The sequence below is a fragment of the Boleophthalmus pectinirostris genome, unplaced genomic scaffold, assembly GCF_026225935.1.
Source record: "Boleophthalmus pectinirostris isolate CB_2022bp ecotype Guang Dong unplaced genomic scaffold, ASM2622593v1 HiC_scaffold_20, whole genome shotgun sequence".
Lineage (NCBI taxonomy): Eukaryota > Metazoa > Chordata > Actinopteri > Gobiiformes > Gobiidae > Boleophthalmus > Boleophthalmus pectinirostris.
In genome coordinates this window covers 26,704,983-26,726,295 of record NW_026571153.1, presented here as the reverse complement: position 1 = coordinate 26,726,295, position 21,313 = coordinate 26,704,983, and the positions used below count along the sequence as shown (strand labels likewise).

Below are 21,313 nucleotides of genomic sequence, written 5' to 3'. Positions count from 1 at the left end.
GTGTGTTCTTTTACACGTCCAAACATACTTTTTATTCACACTTAAAGAGGGGGCATTTTACTTTGATGGGGTAATAGCTGCAAACACATAATACTTTCACTTTTCATTTTTGACACTGAGTCTTCCCCCGCACTAAATTACTCCCCCTACAGAGCGCTATCACAACACAATCACACAATCTACTGCACATCACATCAGGGTTTTCAAGATGTTGTGTACAGTTTTGTATGATGTTTTTGTGTATTTATGAAGAACTGTTGTGTGGGAGTATGGGTGATTTAGGCTTGTGGGCGGAGCCTTGCACAGAATCACACAGCTAATCATAAGGAGGGTTTCAACAGTGCCCAGGAGAGAATTCTAATTACTGAAACATCTAAAACCTCTTCAAGCATGTTTTGATGACATTACAACATGGAGAAAAAAAAAGATTTCTCAGAATACCTCCTCTTTAAAGGAAATGTATGTAGAGAGAAGAAACATCCAAGTAGTAGTAGTAGTAGTAGTTGTCGTAGTAGTAGTAGTTGTTGTTGTAGTAGTAGTAGTAGTAGTTATAGTCGTAGTCGTAGCAGTCCTAGTCATAGTAGTAGTAGTCGTAGTAGTAGTCATAGTAGTCATAGTAGTAGTAGTAGTATTAGTAGTCGTAGTAGTAGTCATAGTAGTAGTCGTTGTAGTGGAAGTAGTCATAGTAGTAGTAGTAGTCGTAGTAGTAGTCATAGTAGTAGTTGTTGTAGTAGTAGTAGTAGTAGTCGTAGTCGTAGTCGTAGTAGTAGTAGTAGTCATAGTAGTAGTTGTTGTAGTAGTAGTAGTAGTAGTAGTAGTAGTAGTAGTAGTAGTAGTAGTAGTAGTAGTAGTAGTAGTAGTAGTAGTCGTAGTAGTAGTCATAGTAGTAGTCGTTGTAGTTGTAGTAGTGGTAGTAGTGGTAGTAGTAGTAGTAGTCATAGTAGTAGTCGTTGTAGTGGTAGTAGTAGTAGTAGTAGTAGTAGTAGCAGTAGTAGTAGTAGCAGTAGTAGTAGTAGTAGTAGTCGTAGTAGTTAGTAGTAGTCGTAGTAGTAGTCATAGTAGTAGTCGTTGTAGTGGTAGTAGTGGTAGTAGTCGTAGTAGTAGTAGTAGTAGTAGTAGTAGTAGTAGTAGTAGTAGTAGTAGTAGTAGTCAGTAGTAGCAGTAGTAGTAGTAGTAGTAGTAGTAGCAGTAGTAGTAGTAGTAGTAGTAGTAGTAGTAGTAGCAGTAGTAGTAGTAGTAGTAGTAGTAGTAGTAGTAGCAGTAGTAGTAGTAGTAGTAGTAGTAGTAGTAGTAGTAGTAGTAGTAGTAGTAGTAGTAGTAGTAGTAGTCAGTAGTAGTAGTAGTAGTAGTAGTAGTAGTAGTAGTAGTAGCAGTAGTAGTAGTAGTAGTAGTAGTAGTAGTCAGTAGTAGTAGTAGTAGTAGTAGTAGTAGCAGTAGTAGTAGTAGTAGTAGTAGTAGTAGTAGTAGTAGCAGTAGTAGTAGTAGTAGTAGTAGTAGTAGTAGTAGTAGTAGTAGCAGTAGTAGTAGTAGTAGTAGTAGTAGTAGTAGTAGTAGTCAGTAGTAGTAGTAGTAGTAGTAGTAGTAGTAGTCAGTAGTAGTAGTAGTAGCAGTAGTAGTAGCAGTAGTAGTAGTAGTAGTAGTAGTAGTAGCAGTAGTAGTAGTAGTAGTAGTAGTAGTAGTAGCAGTAGTAGTAGTAGTAGTAGTACTTTTTTTTTTTTTTTTTTTTTTAAGGCTTTTACAGTGTTAAACTTTTTAAACAGTGTTAACCTTTTTTGAAATTATCACTCAGATTGTTCCACACACTAACTCCCAAACAGAAATACAATCAACTTTTTTTTTTTCTTAGTTCTTTTTTTTTTAAAGAAGACTTTTTTTTTCACCATTTATGATCACACAAAATAAACCACAATGAGAATGAAAAAATGTAAGGAGTTTTTTTGGTTTCGTTTCTGGTCATGTTGATAAAGACGGCACTGTGTTTGTCTCATTCTCAGTTTATGTTCAGTCCTCAAATGAACGTTCAGAACCTCCAGAATCCCTCCCTGAGCTGCAGAGGCTGCACTAGCACTGATTCAGGATCGGTGCAGGTGCTGGGCTGCAGGTAGTGAGGTTACAGTTAAGGTACACTTTATTCTCTCTGTAGTTAAATTTGTCCTTTACATTTGACTCATATCTCAGTGTTACTACAACAATCTGCACAGGATCTTGAGCTGGTCTTGGTCAGGAGGACGACCGTAGCGACAGGAGGCGATAATGCTTAGTGACTTTAGTGTAGATCATGCAGGAAAACTATTTAAAAATGTATTTTCTATGGCGACTCCTCCATGATTCCTCCAGCTAGGTACTCCTGACTCAATATCTGCTGTCACCAGTGCTGCTGACAGGTCGCTACAGCAGCTCTGAAGAATGAGTGCAATACACAGGACACACTTCCCTATGAGGCTGTAGTCTTGTGACATCAAAACATTCTAGAAGGAGGACAGGTCAGAATTCTATGGTATGTGTATGGAGTAAGAAGCTTTCAGAAATATTTGTGTGCATAGGATAGAAATCCATGGGGATGTTTCTGTAGTTGAGCATAAAATAAATATTCGTAAACTCTGGAATGAGTCCTGTCATACATAAAATATGTTGTGTTTATTTTATCCATCAAAATATGAATTTAAAAGTTTCGACATCAAGAATTACAATGGCGAAATGAAAATTTACGATTACGCTTTCTTCAGTACAAAAACAAATTCACAGGCGCGACTCGACTTTCAAAATACATCATCACTTCACACGCATTATTTATTGAACAGAAGAAACATCGATCAAGATGCCAAACTGATCAAGATGCCACATACAGACTAAACCAGGATTGATCCCAGGATTGAACCAGGAGGACTAAACCAGGACTAAACCAGGACTAATCTTGCACTTGAGAGAGAGTGAGAAGCCCCGAGTCTGTGGAGCAGGGTGTCCGCAAAATGAGATCGGTAGTGATGGGCAAATGAGTCGGAGCTCGTTCTTTCTGAAACAAATTGCTTCGAAGCATTGCCTCGGAGCTCGTCTCGCAGCAGCCGAGTCGTTCCCTCCCCCTACTGCTTCGCTCTGCGTGTCAGTCGCTTCAGTGTATCGAAGCGTTTCATTGGCTCAGCGAATGTTCCGCTCTGTGATTGGTTCAGAGTGTTCAGAGTGTTCAGCGCACTTCTGTGGTTTGACAAGCGCTAAACTGTTACAGTATAAAAGATGCACCAATATTTCTTAAACATGTTGGGTAGTTAGGAGTATTGTGTGATGTTAGTGGTGATTTTGTCGACTTTTGGCGACTTTTGGCATTTGTTTCATTTTCGATGGCATCTACAAGTGGAAAAAAGCGATCCATGGTTTGGGATCACTTTGATCTAATTCCAACTAACAAGGTCACCTGTTTTCTTATTTTAAATCATCATTATTATTGTTGTTGTTAGGTTCACAAGTATTGTCTTACACTAACAATACTTCATCGATGCTTGAGACACCTGCGCGCCAATGGTTAAATTTGTCCACTAGAGGTCAGTGTTTCTCCGAGGCCTCAGACACGTCGAACCATTTGAGACAATAGTGCGACTGAAGTGTCAGTGCTTCACGAGGCTCCATTCGCCCGTCACTAGAGATCGGGCAACTGCTGCCCTTAGCCCTGTGGGCGTGGAGCTCTGCGCCGGCCCTTTTGCCTGCGGTCACCTGACGGTCTACAAGGGCACACCTCCAGGCTCGTCCCAACACTCAGTCCTGGTTCAGTTCAGGTTGAGTCCTGTTTTGGTCCTGTTTTAGTCCTAGTTCAGTCCTGCTTTAGACCTGTTTTAGTCCTAGTTCAGTCCGTATGCGGCGCAAAAGTCTGGCATCTTGATTTATGCTCATCTACAGCCAAATATGCATGGATTTCCCAAATATGCATGGATTTCTGTCCTGTGCAAATGAATATTTCTGAAAGCTTTCATACTCCACACATGTGCCTCATGTCCCTTTTCACTGTCAGACTGCAGATATTTAGAGACGCTTAGTTTCCGTACACTGTAATTACCAGGCCTTTCCATGTGAAACAAACGTGGCACAAAGATCAAGAGTTCCTGTATTTCTCTCAAGTTTATTTCTGCTGACACATTTTCTTTGTCAGCAGAAATAAACTTGAGGGAAATTGTTACGGGCCCTTGTACTTTTTCTTGATTCGTTTCTGTTTGTCCAGCTTGTAATAAAAGGAGAACTCTCAATCTCTTGAACATGTGACACGTTAATGGAAATCTGCAACCTATTTATTTTCAGCCAAATCAGCCGTACTGACAAGAGTCTGGACCACTTTGTACTCCAAACCCACACATAAAAAACTATCTACCAAACAAAAAAACAAAAAAAAGTATAGGAGTTGTATATGAATTCCATTTGGACTTGTTTGCCTCATTACAAGTTCCTGAATTTTATTGAATCTTAAGATTTTTTAAGAGATCTGCTTCAGCTCTGACATGGACTGAACTGTCGAGACCCAACAAATGCTCAGTGTGTTGTCTACCAGACCATCCCCAGGGACACCAGCTGTATATATTCTTACATTTACTAGGTATGTAACAAATCTCTTGGTACGATATTTTCACGATATGCATCTCATGGTACGACAGTTATTGCAATATTTTATGGTGGCGAACAAAACTGATTGCACTAGTTTTTCCTGTTAATATGCCTTAACAAGAGTTAACCCAAAAAACTAACACTTCAAAGTGCTTAGAAGTTATTTCTTCATGTAGTCTCCATTGAAACGGAGTGAAGGATCATGGTCTATGTAGTTCCCTCTGCTTTTTTTAGCTCATGCTGCACCATCACTAGACTTGTAATTTGATGATGGTCCATGATATTATTGTGTATATCGCAATAATATCGCAGTATTTTCTAACTTTCCCAATTCAAATGAAAGTACAGAGACAGTTAGATGACAGTAATAATAATAATATTTTTAAAAAGCACTTTTAAAAAGAAGATTTACAAAGTTCTGTACAAACCTCAAAGAACAATACAAAAAGCATGAAAAACACACAGAAGGCACAAAAACAGATAAAGATGCAAACAATTCAATTAATTATAAAAAATAAATCAAAAAGACATAGAATAAAAATAAATAAGGAATAAAAATCAAGGTAAAACCATTTAAAGGAAGGCCAACCAATAAAAATGTCTTAAGATGTGATTTCAAAGATGATCCTGATGGTGTGAGTCTTATCTCCTCAGGCAGGTCATTCCAAAGCCGAGGAGCCCAAACTGAAAAGGCTCCATCACCTTTTGTCCGGAGCCTGGACAACAGAGCCCAAAACTCCAGAGCATCAGCTTCGTAAAGAGTCCAGCCATTTGTTTTTGCTCCAAAGGTATCAGAAACACAATCTGGCCAAAACACAATCCGACCAGAAAGAGATGACTTAAGCCGGGCGTACACTGTCACTTGTCTCTTGACGCTTTTTGAGCCGATTTTTCACTCGTGCGACTGTTTTGGGGATCGGGCCGAGTTTTGGCTTCGTCGTGTGTCGTTCTTTGTGTAGTAAACATGGGGTAAAGAAAACCGATTTATACCTCACAACCAGCTCCAGATCGGCATTCGTAGGTCACAAGAAAATCAAACTTGTTTGAAATCCAGTCGCCTCTCGTGAGGGTTTCACTCTGTTGAAGTAGTTCCACGAGCTGATTTGCCAGAATCTGTCAGACTGCGCATGCTCGGACACAGAAGCAGAAGCAGGATATGAGGTTGTGGAGGATGATGGCGCCGGCGTCTGTTTTGGACACAGGACATGGAGGCCCAGCTAATTGAGCAACACAGAACAGAAGTTTGGTGAAAAACTTTATGCTACTTACATTCACTTCCTTCTGAAGAACTGACCACCCGTACTGCCCTCGTCTACGCAGCCATTTCTTTGACCACATTCGTTGCCTCTTCTTTTTGGGCTCGTCTGCGCAGAGAATAGCACAAATTGCCAAGGCAGCGCATCTGTTTTTTGCCTGGATCAGCATTGTGTCTTCACACATCTGTGATTTTCTAATTCTGTGGTTTTCTTCTTCGTGGTTTTCTACTTCTGGAACAACAACTCCAGTCGTTATGTGAATGTACAGTGTGCGCAGGCAGGTCGCATCCGAGCATCAGTGCGTACACTGTGAGAACATGGTTTGTGAACTGTGAACGTTTAAACCTTGTGATTTGGTCGTACAGTTTGAACTGGGCTGAGTGACACGACCGAAAATATCGCACAGTGTACGCCTGGCATTACCTGAAACAACAACAGAAGAACAGAAACAGAGCTGATTTGTGTTGTTAAACAAGTCTCTCACACATAAAATTACATTCACAAGCTAGCTAGCATTAACCAATTTAATTTATTTCTCATCTTTTTATTGAAAATCAAACTCTTAAACAGGACCATGAACGCTTGTGTTAATTGTGTTAGGATAAATAACTAGAGTTAGCTATCCAATCCCATCCAAAATGGTCACCCAGCAGTATCCCAAACAAACAATGAGAAGGTTCAACATTTGTGGATCAGAAGTTTGGAGATTTCTCAAATTGTGACATCATCATTTTCTAGAATGAATGTTACCTGTGTGATGCCCTGTCTTCTGATAAGCACACTTCCAAAACTTTTCAGCCCCATCTTCCACACAAGTCAACATCTATTTTTGTCCCTGATGAGGAGCCATACTCTTTAACCTTTGAGTGCAGCAGTGGAGTAGCTAATGCACAGGCTGAGGTCTCACCTAGGTTGTGTCGTTCATATTTACACATGAGCAGCCTCATGTTACCTCCTGGCTCCTTACGCACCAGTGAGCCCATCTAACCACTGTGTATAACCTGTACCTCCATGTGACCCCTGTTTCCTACAACACAGCCCGGGGTTAAGTGTGAACAATCCAGTCGAGATGAAGGCAGGAAAAACGCAAATTGAAACTGACATATTCTGTTAAATCTTTTTTTCTTCTTTTGCTTTTGGAGCTGCCGATATAACAACCAATATATTTAGTGATGTAAAAGTTCACTGTAAATCTTCAACTGATTCTAAAATTTAGCTCTGTTGGATTTTAAATTGGGTTTATTTAGGCAATATTTATCGTAATTTTGCCTCTTCTCAGTCATATTCAAAGACAACCTAATGGCATTTTTGCATCACATTCTAGTCTGTCGACAAAGTAAGTAAACTACCACTCTCAGCCTTTATTGGTGAGTGTAAATGCATGTGAGCCACGCTAATGAATCATATGTATAAATGTGGACCATCCACACCTCTATTCACAGCTCATTTACATATCAGAGATTGTCCAGTAGCATGTACAGACACTATAGTCACTTTACACTAGAACAATGTAAGAAAAAACAGGCCGTTTATGTGTGGTAGTTTACAGCAGTGCTAAAGAGAAAGACCAAAAAGAGCTTCAAACTGACACATTTGCAACACCCAACCTCACACAGGCTCCTCTCAGATCACAAGTCTGCACTAATAAGTGTCTTTTTAATCCTGACTCAAGACACTCGTCTGTAAAAAATATATCTCTGTCTGCGGGGACAGTCCTCTGTCTGCGGGGACAGTCCTCTGTCTGCGGGGACAGTCCTCTGTCTGCGGGGACAGTCCTCTGTCTGCGGGGACAGTCCTCTGTCTGCGGGGACAGTCCTCTGCTGTCTGCGGGGACAGTCCTCTGTCTGCGGGGACAGTCCTGGTAAATGGTAAATGGTCACATTTTTCTATAACGCTTTTCCACCTTCACAACAAGGAACCACTCACCCATTCACACACCCATTCACACACCAGTGTACGCAGACACTGTGGGCAAGGTGGGTTAAGTGTCTTGCCCAAGGACACAACGACAGCATTCATCTGTGGGAGCTGGAATCACACCAGCCAACCTGTGGGTCAGTGGATCTGACCACTCAACCTGTGATGTTTATGTCGAGAGCTGGATTCGAAACCACCAACCTTCAAAACAGACCTGGAGTTGTGTTTTGTTTCATTCACACATGTTTGAGTAACTCTCTATTATTAGTCTGTCTACATGTTTAAAGCTCCAAATGCTCTGTTCCACCTTGTGATGTCATGAAGTGGTAGTTTTCAAGTGAAAAACTACTGTTCATCTTTAGTTCCCTAAATGTTGCAGCAGCAAAACTTGAATTTCCCTCGGGGTCATCAAAGTATTTCTCTCTGTCTGATCCAAAAGGAGTGATTTGTCCCAGTTTTATACAAGAAATGCCCCAGGTGTCTATATTTTTGACCAACTGCCAACCGCCAACATAAAGAAAGGGACATAGTGTCTAGTGTTTTTGTTTAAATGCAGAAAAACACAGTCCTCCAGCTAGGTACTCCTAACCATGAACCTAGCTCAAGTTCTGGAGAGGGACATTAAAGATAAACATTAAATCCTGGGAATTGGTATAATCTTGCTCTAGTTAGATAATTATTGATGTAGTCTTAACATAGTTTTAGTTCAGATTTAGTCTTGATCCTGGTTTGCTGAAAGCCCAATATTTTAAAAATCTTTTTCCAACCTATTGTTATGGCACATTTGTTGCTGAAAAGATGTTGGGGCACGCTAAAAACTCATTTATTTATTGGAAAAATTGCAGTGTTCCTCATGTCTGTCTCTTTTGGATTTGGTCCTGATCGTTGTTTTGATTTCCACAATGGTAAATGAACAAATAACAGAATTCTTTGTGGTTAAAAATCAAGATCTTCAAGGCGCCGTACCTGATTTTTTCTGCCTTAAAAACTTATCTAGTTCATTTACAGTCTGCAGTGGTCCAAAGTTACTCTTTGCTGAACTTAGGCATTCAGAACATCTTATTCATTATTCACCATGATGAGTTTAGAAGTGCTTTTGGACAACTCTCAAAGACCAGAGCGGAGTCTTGCTAACATTTAAGATACATTGTGTAACTTTTCTGGTGGAAGGTCCATTTTCTCCATGGAGATGTAATTGGTTTGTCTGGAGTGTTTCACAGTGTGGTATTAAACCTTTCAATCTTGGAAACCAGACCAGACCAAGTTACAGATCACATCTGTGGAGAGATGACCCCACTCACAGTCAGCTGTTTAATGTCATACTGTGGGACATTCCAGGTACGGCAATGACATATCTATAGAAACCTTGCATCTTTAAGCAGCATGCAAACGCCTACTTCCTTCTTATCAGACTATAAAATGCTTTATAATTAGATGCAGCCCGCACGCAGCAGACATGTTTTGACCTCAAGAGCTCCTTATACTATACATCTGAACTGAGAATAGACACTTTGCTCAAATACATGATAAAACATGGAGTACATCGTCTTGAAGGTAGAGTGAACAGTTTGAGACTGGCTGTCCAAACCCATCCTGCTGTCTTTGATCAGGCCCCTGTTTTAGCTGTCCTCCTCTAGTCCAACACTCTCTCTCTCGCCACATATACTTTACTTGTCTCTTGATCGCCCAAACTGTACTGGACAGGAGCAGGGAGAGAGATGGGGTGTAGAAAGAAAGTGCCGGATTAGAAGAAGCTTGTTCACTAAAGTGCGCATCACTTTCAATAAGTCCAGATGGTTACAAGGGAGTGTGGAGGCTCTCGCGTTAGCTTACTGATGATCCTGAATCCTGATCCAGACTCCAGGATTCCAATGATCTGGTTTGTCCCAGTTGATGCATCAGGTGATAAGTTCTTTGTGTTTTATAAAGACATATATAGTGCTTGTGTCGGCTCTATAGTTCTAATCTATGACACCCGTGGATCATTATGTCATCATTTGTACATTTTAAATTGTAATATACATCTAAAATGACTTAATAAAAGAAACAAATCTGCTGACTTCCATGTTAGAAAACTGTAACGCCCAATGGGAGCTGATGTTGTTTAAATGTCATCACAACAAAGCGCTGTGAAGTCGTCAGCACTTCTGATGGATAGCTGCACGTCACACTAGTGAGCAGCAGATTCAAAAATAATAATAATGACCAAAAAAATGACTGCACGCCGCTGCTGTACATGAATCACTGATTAAGAAAGTAAAATTGGAGAACAAAGTAGGTACAGAACAGTGGATGCTGGTCCAGAGCTCTTTCTCACTTACATTATGTGTTCCGAACATCCTAATAATTCACACCAATTATTTATGACAGACTATCACAACTTTAAGAGGCCAGAGCTGTCACGATACATCTAATAACTAGTATGCTAACATGCGCTTCCTGATCATCGCACAATGTACACAGCACACAGCTCATATAATATATCTGTTCTGGGGATAAACACTGGGTACACTATGTGACTTTTTCTACCATCTGCCTGTCTCCACGGAGATCAGACGGGATTGGGCATTCTCCAAGTTGTAAGGCTGAACGAGATGTGATTTCTTTACCTGAATGTTCCACAGTATGGCATTAAATGTATCTAAAAGTTTAACATCTAATGCAAAAATTGGTTTAAAAACTGATGCATCTACAAACCAGTCTCCATCCCTCCTCCAGCCTCTCTTCCTTCTCTCATCTTTTCTGCAGTTCCACACACGGGCAGATGGTGCTGCAAAGTGGGAAATCCATACAGAGAAATGTAAACACACAGTTCAGCCTCTCGGCGTAGTACTGCCGACATGTGGGACGGGACCTTCCAGTCCTGGAGTTAGATATAAGCCTTGTGGAAATGACATTAGACACTATTACCATCAGTGTTTTTGTTGAGCTTTGGTTTTGATTCTGATTTATTCTCAAATGTTTCAACTGTTTTCTATTATCAAATATTCACATCTGCACATCAAAACCATAGTATGTAACTTTATAGCTTTTTTTCCACTTTGTATTATTGCACGTAAAAACACACATCCTTACTTTAAGCAGGTTTGCATCTTCATAAATCTGACTCACATTTTGGCAGGAGTGGAAATGGAAATATTCCTTTGGCTATAAGATTCCAATTCCAAAACAACTGTAAAATAATGTGACAACAAACATGACAACAACCTATGACATTCATTGATTTGGAATTTTAGTTCAATTTCTCCTGCAAAAATAAAATCAGTTATATAAAAGTAATATATTTGTGTGTTATAAATTTTACAGAGTGCAAATTGTGTAATATATTTGAATTTGAGATGTATTTTTGAGTATAAAACGTGTCCTTAACATAACCCAGTGATAAAAATGCACGACACAAACATTTTCCATCATTAACCCTTTGTTCTCGTGTCACTCACAGCTCCGCTCCTGTCCATTGTCATGTGTCTGTCATCACCATAACCATCTCCACGGCTCTGCTCTCCATCTAACACGACACCCCCCTCCCTGTGTCCCACCGCGGACCCCAGGTAAGCTCTCCCTGGGGGGAATCCCACCGGCAACGCTGAAAACACAAACCAGAGACGACAGAGCACGACGGCGGGAGGATGGTTAGAAGTGACAGGGCTCACAGGAGAGATAAAGTGATATGATGAGAAGAGGAGGGTGAACAGACGTGTATTGAGCTGTGCCAGGAACTATACATGATGATAATGGACGTGTGATTGGTTATATGACGTGTGTAAGTGGTGCTTTGGACAAAATTGGGTGACAGTCTATGTAAATATATAATAAAACTGTTTAGTTGCTCCAGTGTAATTCAGATATTCCAAGTAAATTCTGTACTGTTTAATTTTTTTTCTCATTTTTTTGCACTTCTCTTTTTCATTATATTATTATTATTATTATTATTATTATTATTATTAGCAGTAGTAGTAGTAGTAGTAGCAGTAGCAGCAGTAGTAGTAGTAGCAGTATATTTTTTCATTTAGTATTATAATTATTATAATTATTATTATTATTATTATTATTAGTAGTAGTAGTAGTAGTAGTAGTAGTAGTAGTAGTAGCAGTAGTAGTAGTAGTAGTATATTTTTTGCATGTATTATTATTATTATTATTATTATTATTATTATTATTATAGTAGTAGTAGTAGTAGTAGTAGTAGTAGTAGTAGTAGTAGTAGTAGTAGTAGTAGTAGCAGTAGTAGTATATTTTTTGCATTTAGTATTATTATTATTATTAGTAGTAGTAGTAGTAGTAGTAGTAGAAGTAGTAGTATATTTTTTGCATTTATTATTATTATTATTATTAGTAGTAGTAGTAGTAGTAGTAGTAGTAGTATATTTTTTTTGCATTTATTATTTTATTATTATTATTATTATTATTATTATTATTATTATTATTATTATTATTATTATTATTATTATCATTATTATTTCGGAAAGAAATATACATTTGTAATTTTTATTTATTTTTATTTTTTTTATATATATATAAAGTCAAAATTTTTGCTTTCTGATTTTTTTTTTTTTTATATTTTTTTTTGTGTTTCCTAATATGGGGTTATTGGCCAAAATGAAATAAATTGCTGCACGATGGCTGGGTGGTCATCAAGAAGGTCCTTGGTTCGACTCCTGAGCAAGTTGGGGTATTTCTCTGTGCATCTGTGCTGAAACAAATTTGCACAGATATATGGAAAATACAGGTCCTTAAATGGCAAGTTAAAAACCCGTTCTCTTGTGTTTCAGGTTTGTTCCACCGGGCCATAGCGCAGAGCGGGACAGCCATCTCCAGCTGGTCGGTGAACTACCAGCCCCTGAAGTACACCAAGATCCTGGCACGGAAGGTGGGCTGCACGTACTCGGAGACGGCCGACCTGGTGGACTGCCTCCGGAGGAAGAACTTCAGGGAGCTGGTGGATCAGGACATCCAGCCCGCGCGCTACCACATCGCCTTCGGGCCCGTGGTGGACGGAGACGTGGTGCCGGACGACCCGGAGATCCTCATGCAGCAGGTGAGCGCAGATGGAGGTGGTTTTGGCGGTAGTGCAACCTTTTGGATGTAAGCTGCTGTTAAACTCCACAGAAGAGATGGTATTGTGTGTCTGGAATGTTCTATGACTTAGAGCAGAGCAGAGTTGTCCAGAATGACCAGAGTGGGCAGAATGTTCTATGACTTAGAGCAGAGAAACAGTGTACAACAGCGACAGGTGTTTAACTGGACACAAACCAATTGAATGAAGCTGGTTTATGACTCTGATCCTGATTCTGAATAAAACATGACTAAATAAACCCTTCTGGTGTTAGCAGTGCTAGCATAGCTCCAGCTGTTGATAGATTGATAATTTCTACATTTCAGACAAAAAGCAAATAATCCAGTCTGTTTACATGAAATCCAGCGTGACAAAACTCGTATGATTCTTACTAGTCCATAAACACTCATGTTCCAGTCTGATCTGATCATTATTTATGGCAGAAAGTAAGTTTTATCAGAGTTTGTTGGACTTTTTTAGACTCCAGAGTCATGTGACCTGATTCAGAGTCCATGCATTTTTCCTTTAACGATGGTGGACCAGCTGAGAGAGTGACTTTAATGTATTTATTCCATAAAGCCCATCAGCGGAGGTGATGTTCCTGGTTTAGTCCTGGTTTAGACCAGGTTAAGTCCTGGTTTAATCCTGATCCGGTCCTGGTGCAGTGCTGGCGATCAGCTCAGCGGTTGCGGCATGTATATATACTTATGCTAATGACACTGGTTTAGTCCTGGTTCAGTCCTGGTGTGGTCCTCCTGGCGATCGGCTCAGCGGTTGCGGTGTGTATATATTTATAATCCTCTAATCACATGGCATAAGTTCAGTCCTGGTTTAGACCTAGTTTAGTCCTGGTTGAGTCCTGGTGTAGTCTTGGTTCAGTCCTGGTGTGGTCCTGGTTCAGTCCTGGTTTAGACCTAGTTCAGTCCTGGTTTAGTCCTGGTGTAGTCCTGGTGTAGTCCTGGTGTAGTCCTGGTTTAGACCTAGTTCAGTCCTGGTGTCCTGGTAGTCCTGGTGTAGTCCTGGTTCAGTCCTGGTTCAGTCCTGGTGTAGTCCTGGTGTAGTCCTGGTTAGACCTAGTTCAGTCTGGTTAGTCTGGTGTAGTCCTGGTTTAGACCTAGTTCAGTCCTGGTGTAGTCCTGGTGTAGTCCTGGTGTAGTCCTGGTGTAGTCCTCCTGGCAATCAGCTCAGCAGTTGCGGTGTGTATATATTTTTAATCCACTAATCACACGGCATAAGTTCAGTCCTGGTTTAGTCCTGGACTAATAAACTGACCCCGATTTATCACGGGCGGGTAACGGGTGGAATGTTAACGGATCTGGGCGGGTGTGGTGCTGTACTGCGCGGGTGTGGGTGGGTGCGGGTCAAAAAATGGACCCTGCAGAGGACTCTGACCTGACTGTAGTGTTCAAATTGCTCTCTGACTGAGTACAGTATCTAGTGCCTAAGTAGTGAATGAGGCGTAGGGGTTGTGGTGAATAACTAAAGTTTGGTTAATTACATGCCTATTACTGTTGTAAATGTATATTTTTGAAATCCAACTTTATGCAATAATAAATGGACAGTGGTTTGTGTTTTATAGGCGTCTACTGCACCCAAAGGCTCGCCCTCTTTCTTATAATGGTCTCATTTTCTTGCTGCTGCTAAAATGAGTAGCTCTCTGGCATTTTGTTTTGTAAAGGAGCTCACCGGAGAAAAATGGTTTGAGACCCTTGCGTTAGGGACGAGGGTGGACACAGTCGAGGTTTTGGTGATGCTAATTCTGACCAATCAGATCACTTCACCGCAACATTTCCTGCTTGTGACTTACCTTGCGTTCGATTATCTTTCTGTAACAGTTTTCTGAGGAAGACACACGCCTCTTTTCCTGGGACGGTGCGACTCAGACCTCAGTGGTGGAAAAATTAGACAGAGCAAGGATTCGCCCACTGTGACGTGTAAATATGAAGTGTTTTCATTGTGTTTGGACACTTTGGTGGTTTAAATGACAATTTCGGTCACTCGTATTACTGCAGTACTTTACCGCCTCCGTGTCACTGTGGGTGTGGTAGTCGGTGTTGTGGTGAGGCAACACGCTGCTGTCTCAGTCCAACACGTGAAACATAATAATACGCCTCAAGCTCGGACGTGACATCAAATCTGAGGTCCAAGTGGGAGTTGGAAGATCATCGAACGCAGGGGAAGTTAGATTGGATCACCCTGGATCGATTGCATCTGTCTTAGCATTTTGGATCTTTCCTGCAATTTTTCACAACAAATTTTTCACTCTGAATTTTGACTGTTGAACTTGAAGGCTTGAAAATATGTGTGCTGAATATTTAAAAGGTGATTTTAAACACTTGGAAAATGTACACGTCAAATTTCATCAACCACCATTCAGAATCAAAATAATTCAAAAATGTCTTTTTAATTATTTTTTTTTTTGTGTTCAGAAATTCAATGTCATTTAAAATTAAAAAAATCCGATGAAACAAATTTTGGTCTGCCCCTTGAGATACATCATCTCTTCTTCACGGGCTCCTTAAAATCGTGTACTCTCCTCGAACATTTCTCCTCATGTTAATTCTGACATTATCCAACTCCGTAAAGTCGACTGAGCTGAGATAAGGAGCAAGTTATAAAACATGACATTGCAAAATAAAGCAGGATCTGACCCACAATAAGGATTTCTCGTGATTGAAGACTGCCCTCCAGTGTTCAAAGTGAGAACTGCATGAACATGGTTTGTCCTCGTGGCTTGCCGTACACTTAATGCATTCCGGTCGGTGCTAAACATAACGTGAAACAGCAAACATTATCCGATTAGCAGACATACATTAGCATATTTTAAAGTTCCATTAACTTCTGACTTGGAGCTTTTTCAGACGACTCTGCCGCTCTGCCCCCAGCTGTTTAATGAGGTGTTTCGTAGCATTAACCGCTAACTACAACACACACACACACACACACACACACAATGTCGTTTCAGTATTTAAAGGGTCTTTAAAGTCTGAGCCAAATATGGAAATGATCAGACTACTGAACTTCTAACAATGTTTACTGGAGAGATATGTGATATGGATTTATTTATTTTATTTTATTTTTTCATCCAGTAGCAGTTGTAATGTAATAAAGTTAACATATTTGCAAAATAAATAAATAAATAATAATAATATTAATAATAATACTACTACTAATAATAATAAATTTGTGTGTATTGTGTAACTTTTCCCAGTTGTTATTGCTTTGTCTGGAATGTTTCACAGTACGGCATTAAACCTTTCTATCTTCATGGAGACTAAAACAGAGTTCCAGGTCAGATCTGTGGAGAGGCGACCGCTCACAGTCACAATGTTTGTTTTTCTAGGGATTTCTGAGCGATAAAACCGCCTGTAATTGAATAAATGTAAAGTCGAGCTGTTTAATGTCACACTGTGGAACATTCCAGGTAGAGAAGTGACATCTCCATAGAAACAAGCAGGTGACAGACCTCCAACCAAAACACTGCACAGTGCAGCTTTAACAAAAAAAAAAAGAAATGATATCAAAGAGACTCTTTAAGAGATTCTTAAAGTTCTCGCTATGGAACTCTTGCCTGGAATGTTCCACAGTATGACATTACACTTATTTATCTCTATGGAGACAGCAGGTGACGTCACAGGGCCAAGTTAAATGCCAGATCTGTGGAGAGGTGAGCCCACTCACAGTATGCATGCAATTTTTTAGGTTAGTTTAAAAAAAAAAAAAAAACATGTTATTGAGTAAACACAAGATGGATTCCAGATAAAACAATAACATCTCCATGGAAACAAGCAGGTGGTGGACCATCATGCACTGCAGCTTTAAGGGAGAACTACTAAATATTGACACCACTGATAAATATGACAAAAAAAGGGGGCGGCAGGAGCTCGGTTGGTAAAAGTGTTTGTCCATTGATCTGAATGGGGCCACATGAAAAACAGAAAATATTGGTTGGGTCAAAAAGCTGCTCAGACTGGTAAGAGTTTATGTTATGATTAAGCAATGAAAAAGTGAGGTTGCCTTACAAAAAATATCATTAAAAAAACATCACTAAAATCAAAGCAATGCAGTTTGTTTAGTTTGTAATTTCAAATGAGCTTAAACGGGCCGGTCAGAGTCAAACAACCATTTCACTGCCCTGGTCTGGTGGATAGTGGCCAAACTGACTTCCAGGTGATTGGCCCGGCAAGTAATGTTGACTCCAAGTTTAAAATGAGACTGATTTAAATTGCAGTACCACTAAAAGCTCAGATAAACCCATCTGAGCGATAACAGTCCCATAACATCTGTAGTGTACTGCATCAGCTACTCTTCATTTTAAATTGTACTTACATTTCACAGTCATATTCACAATCATTCAACTAAAAACAGTTAAAGGGCCCATGTGACGCTACTTTCTGATCTATGTTAAAATGTTTCCTCATCACAAAGCTGAGTTGTGTTTTGTTTCATTCACATGTTTAAATGAACACACAAACACTCATACTGGAAGTGCTCCATTGTGTTTTTAAACTCCACGAGAAATAAAACTACTTCAGCACCAGCGCACACCTGCTTTATTCACACTGTTTCAAACATTTGTGTACAATCATTCTTTTTGAGCTGCTTTTTGACGCCATCACCACCACAGTGTCCTCTTATATTCACTTCAGTTCAGGCGTCATTCATTCATTCATTCATTCATTTATTTGTTTTTTTGTTTGTTTGTTTGAGCCAGGTACAACAAAATTCAAAAACAATAACCAAAATAGTGATATGTACATGAACATATTTGGGACCTGGTGCTCAAAAGGAGGAGGATGAAGTTTAAAATACTTATAGAGTCCTACCCCAACTGTTTTACATTATCACGTGGTTCACACTTTTTTTTTTTTTTTTTTTTTTTTTTTATAACACCTTTGGAGTGTTTACCTGTCATTATGCAGAAATATATACAGAAACATATCCACATATACATACATATACATGTACACACATAAGTGCATATATACATATACACATCATAGATATCCAGTACAGATACTCATTATAAATGTTTATACACATATGCATACATGCAGAAACATATTTTCATTTGTAGACATACATACTGACAGTAATTTTACCGTAGGCACAAAGTTTATTGTTTATGATCGTACAAAATAAACAGTAATGTGAATGAAAAATTCAAGGATTTTTGTTTTTGTTTGTGGTTGTACAAACTAATAATAGTAATGAAGAAGGCACAAAAGTCTATGGCTTATGATCGTACAAAATAAAAACAGTAATGAGGATGAAAACTTGAAACATCACTGTACTTTGCTCTGACTTGTTCTATATTTTGGAGTGAAGCGTTGCCCTTCAGAATGTCCTGTTGAGTATTTTTAGGATTTATAGTTATATTTGGGAATATTCCAACCAGGACTTTAAATTATTAGAGAAATAATCGTGAATCAGATTAGAAAAGGACATTTTTTTCTCATTCTTGGAGGTCGAGGAAATGCAGTTATGGGGTTAGAAAGTCTCCAAACTGCACTATAAAGTTGCCTGCATTACCATAGATCAGAGCAGAGAACAATATTAGAGGAGGCCACAGTGGATGTGTCATGAATTCAAACTCAACATGTAATTCCCCCTCTCGTCCACCAGGGGGAGTTCTTGAACTATGACATGCTGATCGGAGTGAACCAGGGAGAGGGGCTCAAGTTTGTGGACGACAGTGAAGACAATGACGGCATCTCGGCTGCAGCCTTCGACTACACCATCTCCAACTTTGTGGACAACCTCTACGGATATCCAGAAGGTACAGGGGTCATAGTGTTAGTGTCATGTGAAAATATACAGACAGTTTTAACATTGTGATTTTATATGGGCTATGGAAAAGAAGGGACCTATATAAATCATAGCCACTGTACTACATGTGCTTCTCACTCACGAGAAGCTGATTAAAGGCCTAAAGTTACTACTACTATTACTACATGTAACGAACAGGCCATTTGTTACTGTATAGATGAGTATTCACACGTGCACTTTTATTCACTTGATACATATATTTATTTACGTTGCATTTTTATAAGTGCTGTGTGCTATTAAAGTGCAATGTAAATATGATTAAAGTGCAAAGTGAATGTAAGTGCATGTGTGAATACTCCTCTACTGTATGTTTGTGACACTACTATAGCTACTACTACTATTACAACTACTGCTACTGCTACTGTTACTACAACTACTACACTATTACTACTTGTAGAGAAGAGGCAGGTTCAGCAGATTTACAGTGGTTTTATTGCCAGAAGACAGCGGTCGGTGGCACAGCACTGGCTTTTAACATAATGTACTGGCATTAGTAGATTAACAGTCTTCAAGATCTCTCTAATTAGAATATAGTAAAATAAAATATTGTCTGTGTGTGTGTGGGGGGGGGCCAAATTTAATTTAATTTATAAAAAATGTATCACAACTGAGCTCAAGATGCCATTGTAGTCATTAACAACGTAAAATGTTTATTTTTATTTATTTTATTTATACATTTTTGTAATATCTGGCTACCCAAAGTGACAACTAAAACCTAACTTAACATAATTAAAAGATTTTTGATTAGATTTTTGAGCTGCTTGAAATCAGAAAATACAGAAAGACAATGGCCATGAAAAAAAAGACAATTGTCACTGAAAGACATTTCTGATTGAGTTATTATGCTACGATAAAAATGAGCAAAGACAATGCAACAGCAAAACAGGTGTAGGTGCTTGTACTTTATTGTTACTGTCTTAAAATAATGAAAAACAACTACAGTAGTTCATTTGAAACAGTTTGCAGTGATCCAAAATTATTCCACACTTACCTTATGCTTCCAGAACATTCTAACTATTCATTGCAGTAAGTTTTAATGCTAACAACAGCTACCATGCTAACCAAGCACTTCTGGATTATTGAACAGTAAAATGGGTTATAATTTCAGAGATGCAGACAGCAGGTATCTGATATTTTGACCTCACATGCTGCTTATACTGTTTATTTGGAAAGGCAAATTTTGCACAAACACATGGAAAGAAAATTGGGTACAGAGCCTCTGAGGAAGTTTTATCATAAAACATTTAATATTTAATTCAACTTTTTTAAAACAACTCTACAAGCAAACCTATTTTCTACTTTGAGTTTTCCTTTTGTCTCCATCTAGGTAAAGACATCCTGCGAGAGACCATCAAGTTCATGTACACGGACTGGGCCGACCGGGACAACGGGGACATGCGCCGCAAGACTCTGCTGGCACTGTTCACCGATCACCAGTGGGTGGCGCCGGCGGTCGCCACAGCCAAACTGCACGCCGAGTTCCAGTCCCCGGTCTACTTTTACACCTTCTACCACCACTGCCAGACGGAGACGAGGCCGGAGTGGGCCGACGCCGCTCACGGAGACGAGATCCCGTACGTGTTCGGAGTGCCCATGATCGGAGCCACGGACCTGTTCCCCTGTAACTTCTCCAAGAACGACGTGATGCTGAGCGCCGTCGTCATGACCTACTGGACCAACTTTGCCAAAACGGGGTAAGATGAAAATGGAAACTAGGCCTGTGACCGTAACACATTTTGAAGCATAATATATTGCTACAGATACATTTTATGATAAACAATAATATTATAACGAATTTATGACACTGACGCAATAAAAATAAAGCAAGATCATCCCAGTGAACGTGTTTTTAGACAGTATCATTAAAAGGCAGGAGTTAAACAAATGAATAGAATAAGTAGTGAGCCACATAAGTCACTTATTAAACCCTCTACAGCTTAAAGGTGAATTGGGTAACTTTCTTGGAGGAGGGTCCGTCACCTGCTTGTCTCCATGGAGATGTTATTGCTTTGCCTGGAAGCAGTGGTTTCCATGGTGTGACATTAAACATATCCATTTAGCATTTATTTAATATGGGTGTTTCTATAGCACAAAAAAACAATAGTTCTCTCTGTGAATAGGGTTGCCTCTCCACAGAGCTGACCTGTAATGTAGTCCATAGTTGTCTCCCCTGAGATAGGGTTTAATCTCTACCACGTGCCTTCATGAAGGCAAGAACTTGACGGACCTTCCACCGGAAAAGTTGCGCAATGCACCTTTAAATTTGATCATATTACAACAAAAATAACAAAAATGTTCTTTTATTATAAAGAAAATGTGCATATGATAAATTTTTGTTCCAGATACCGTATACTGAAGGTCATTACTGTGACAGGCCTCATGAACACAGGGTTGATTCAGGGGTGGACTGGCAGTCTGTATGTTCTGGAAAAGTCCAGAGCTTGGTGCCAATTGGGGCCAATTTTTTCCTCAATCCTCAATCCTCCCAGTCCTCAATTTTTGTCTCGTTGGCCGATTTGTGGGGGAAAAGTCCAGAGCCATTTTTTTTTTTATCCCAGTCCGTCCCTGGGCTGCTTCATTATTGCTAAACCTGGAAGCATCATTGTTTTGCTCAGAACAATCTAAATGATTTCAAGCTGTTATTTGTGTACTGTCTAATTAAACATGTAGA

General features: G+C 39.5%; 1 protein-coding gene across 9 annotated transcripts in view; it reads left to right on the top strand.

The window, feature by feature from the left end:
* Positions 1–21,313, top strand: part of nlgn2a (neuroligin 2a) — a 217,168-nt gene that overhangs the window by 193,674 nt on the left and 2,181 nt on the right. For all 9 annotated transcript variants that reach the window (XM_020922258.2, XM_055156355.1, XM_055156354.1 and 6 more), the window contains 3 exons: positions 12,530–12,795; positions 18,439–18,592; positions 19,970–20,336. In XM_020922258.2, coding sequence (XP_020777917.1) covers positions 12,530–12,795; positions 18,439–18,592; positions 19,970–20,336 — 787 coding nt within the window. The remainder of the gene's footprint in view (positions 1–12,529; positions 12,796–18,438; positions 18,593–19,969; positions 20,337–21,313) is intronic.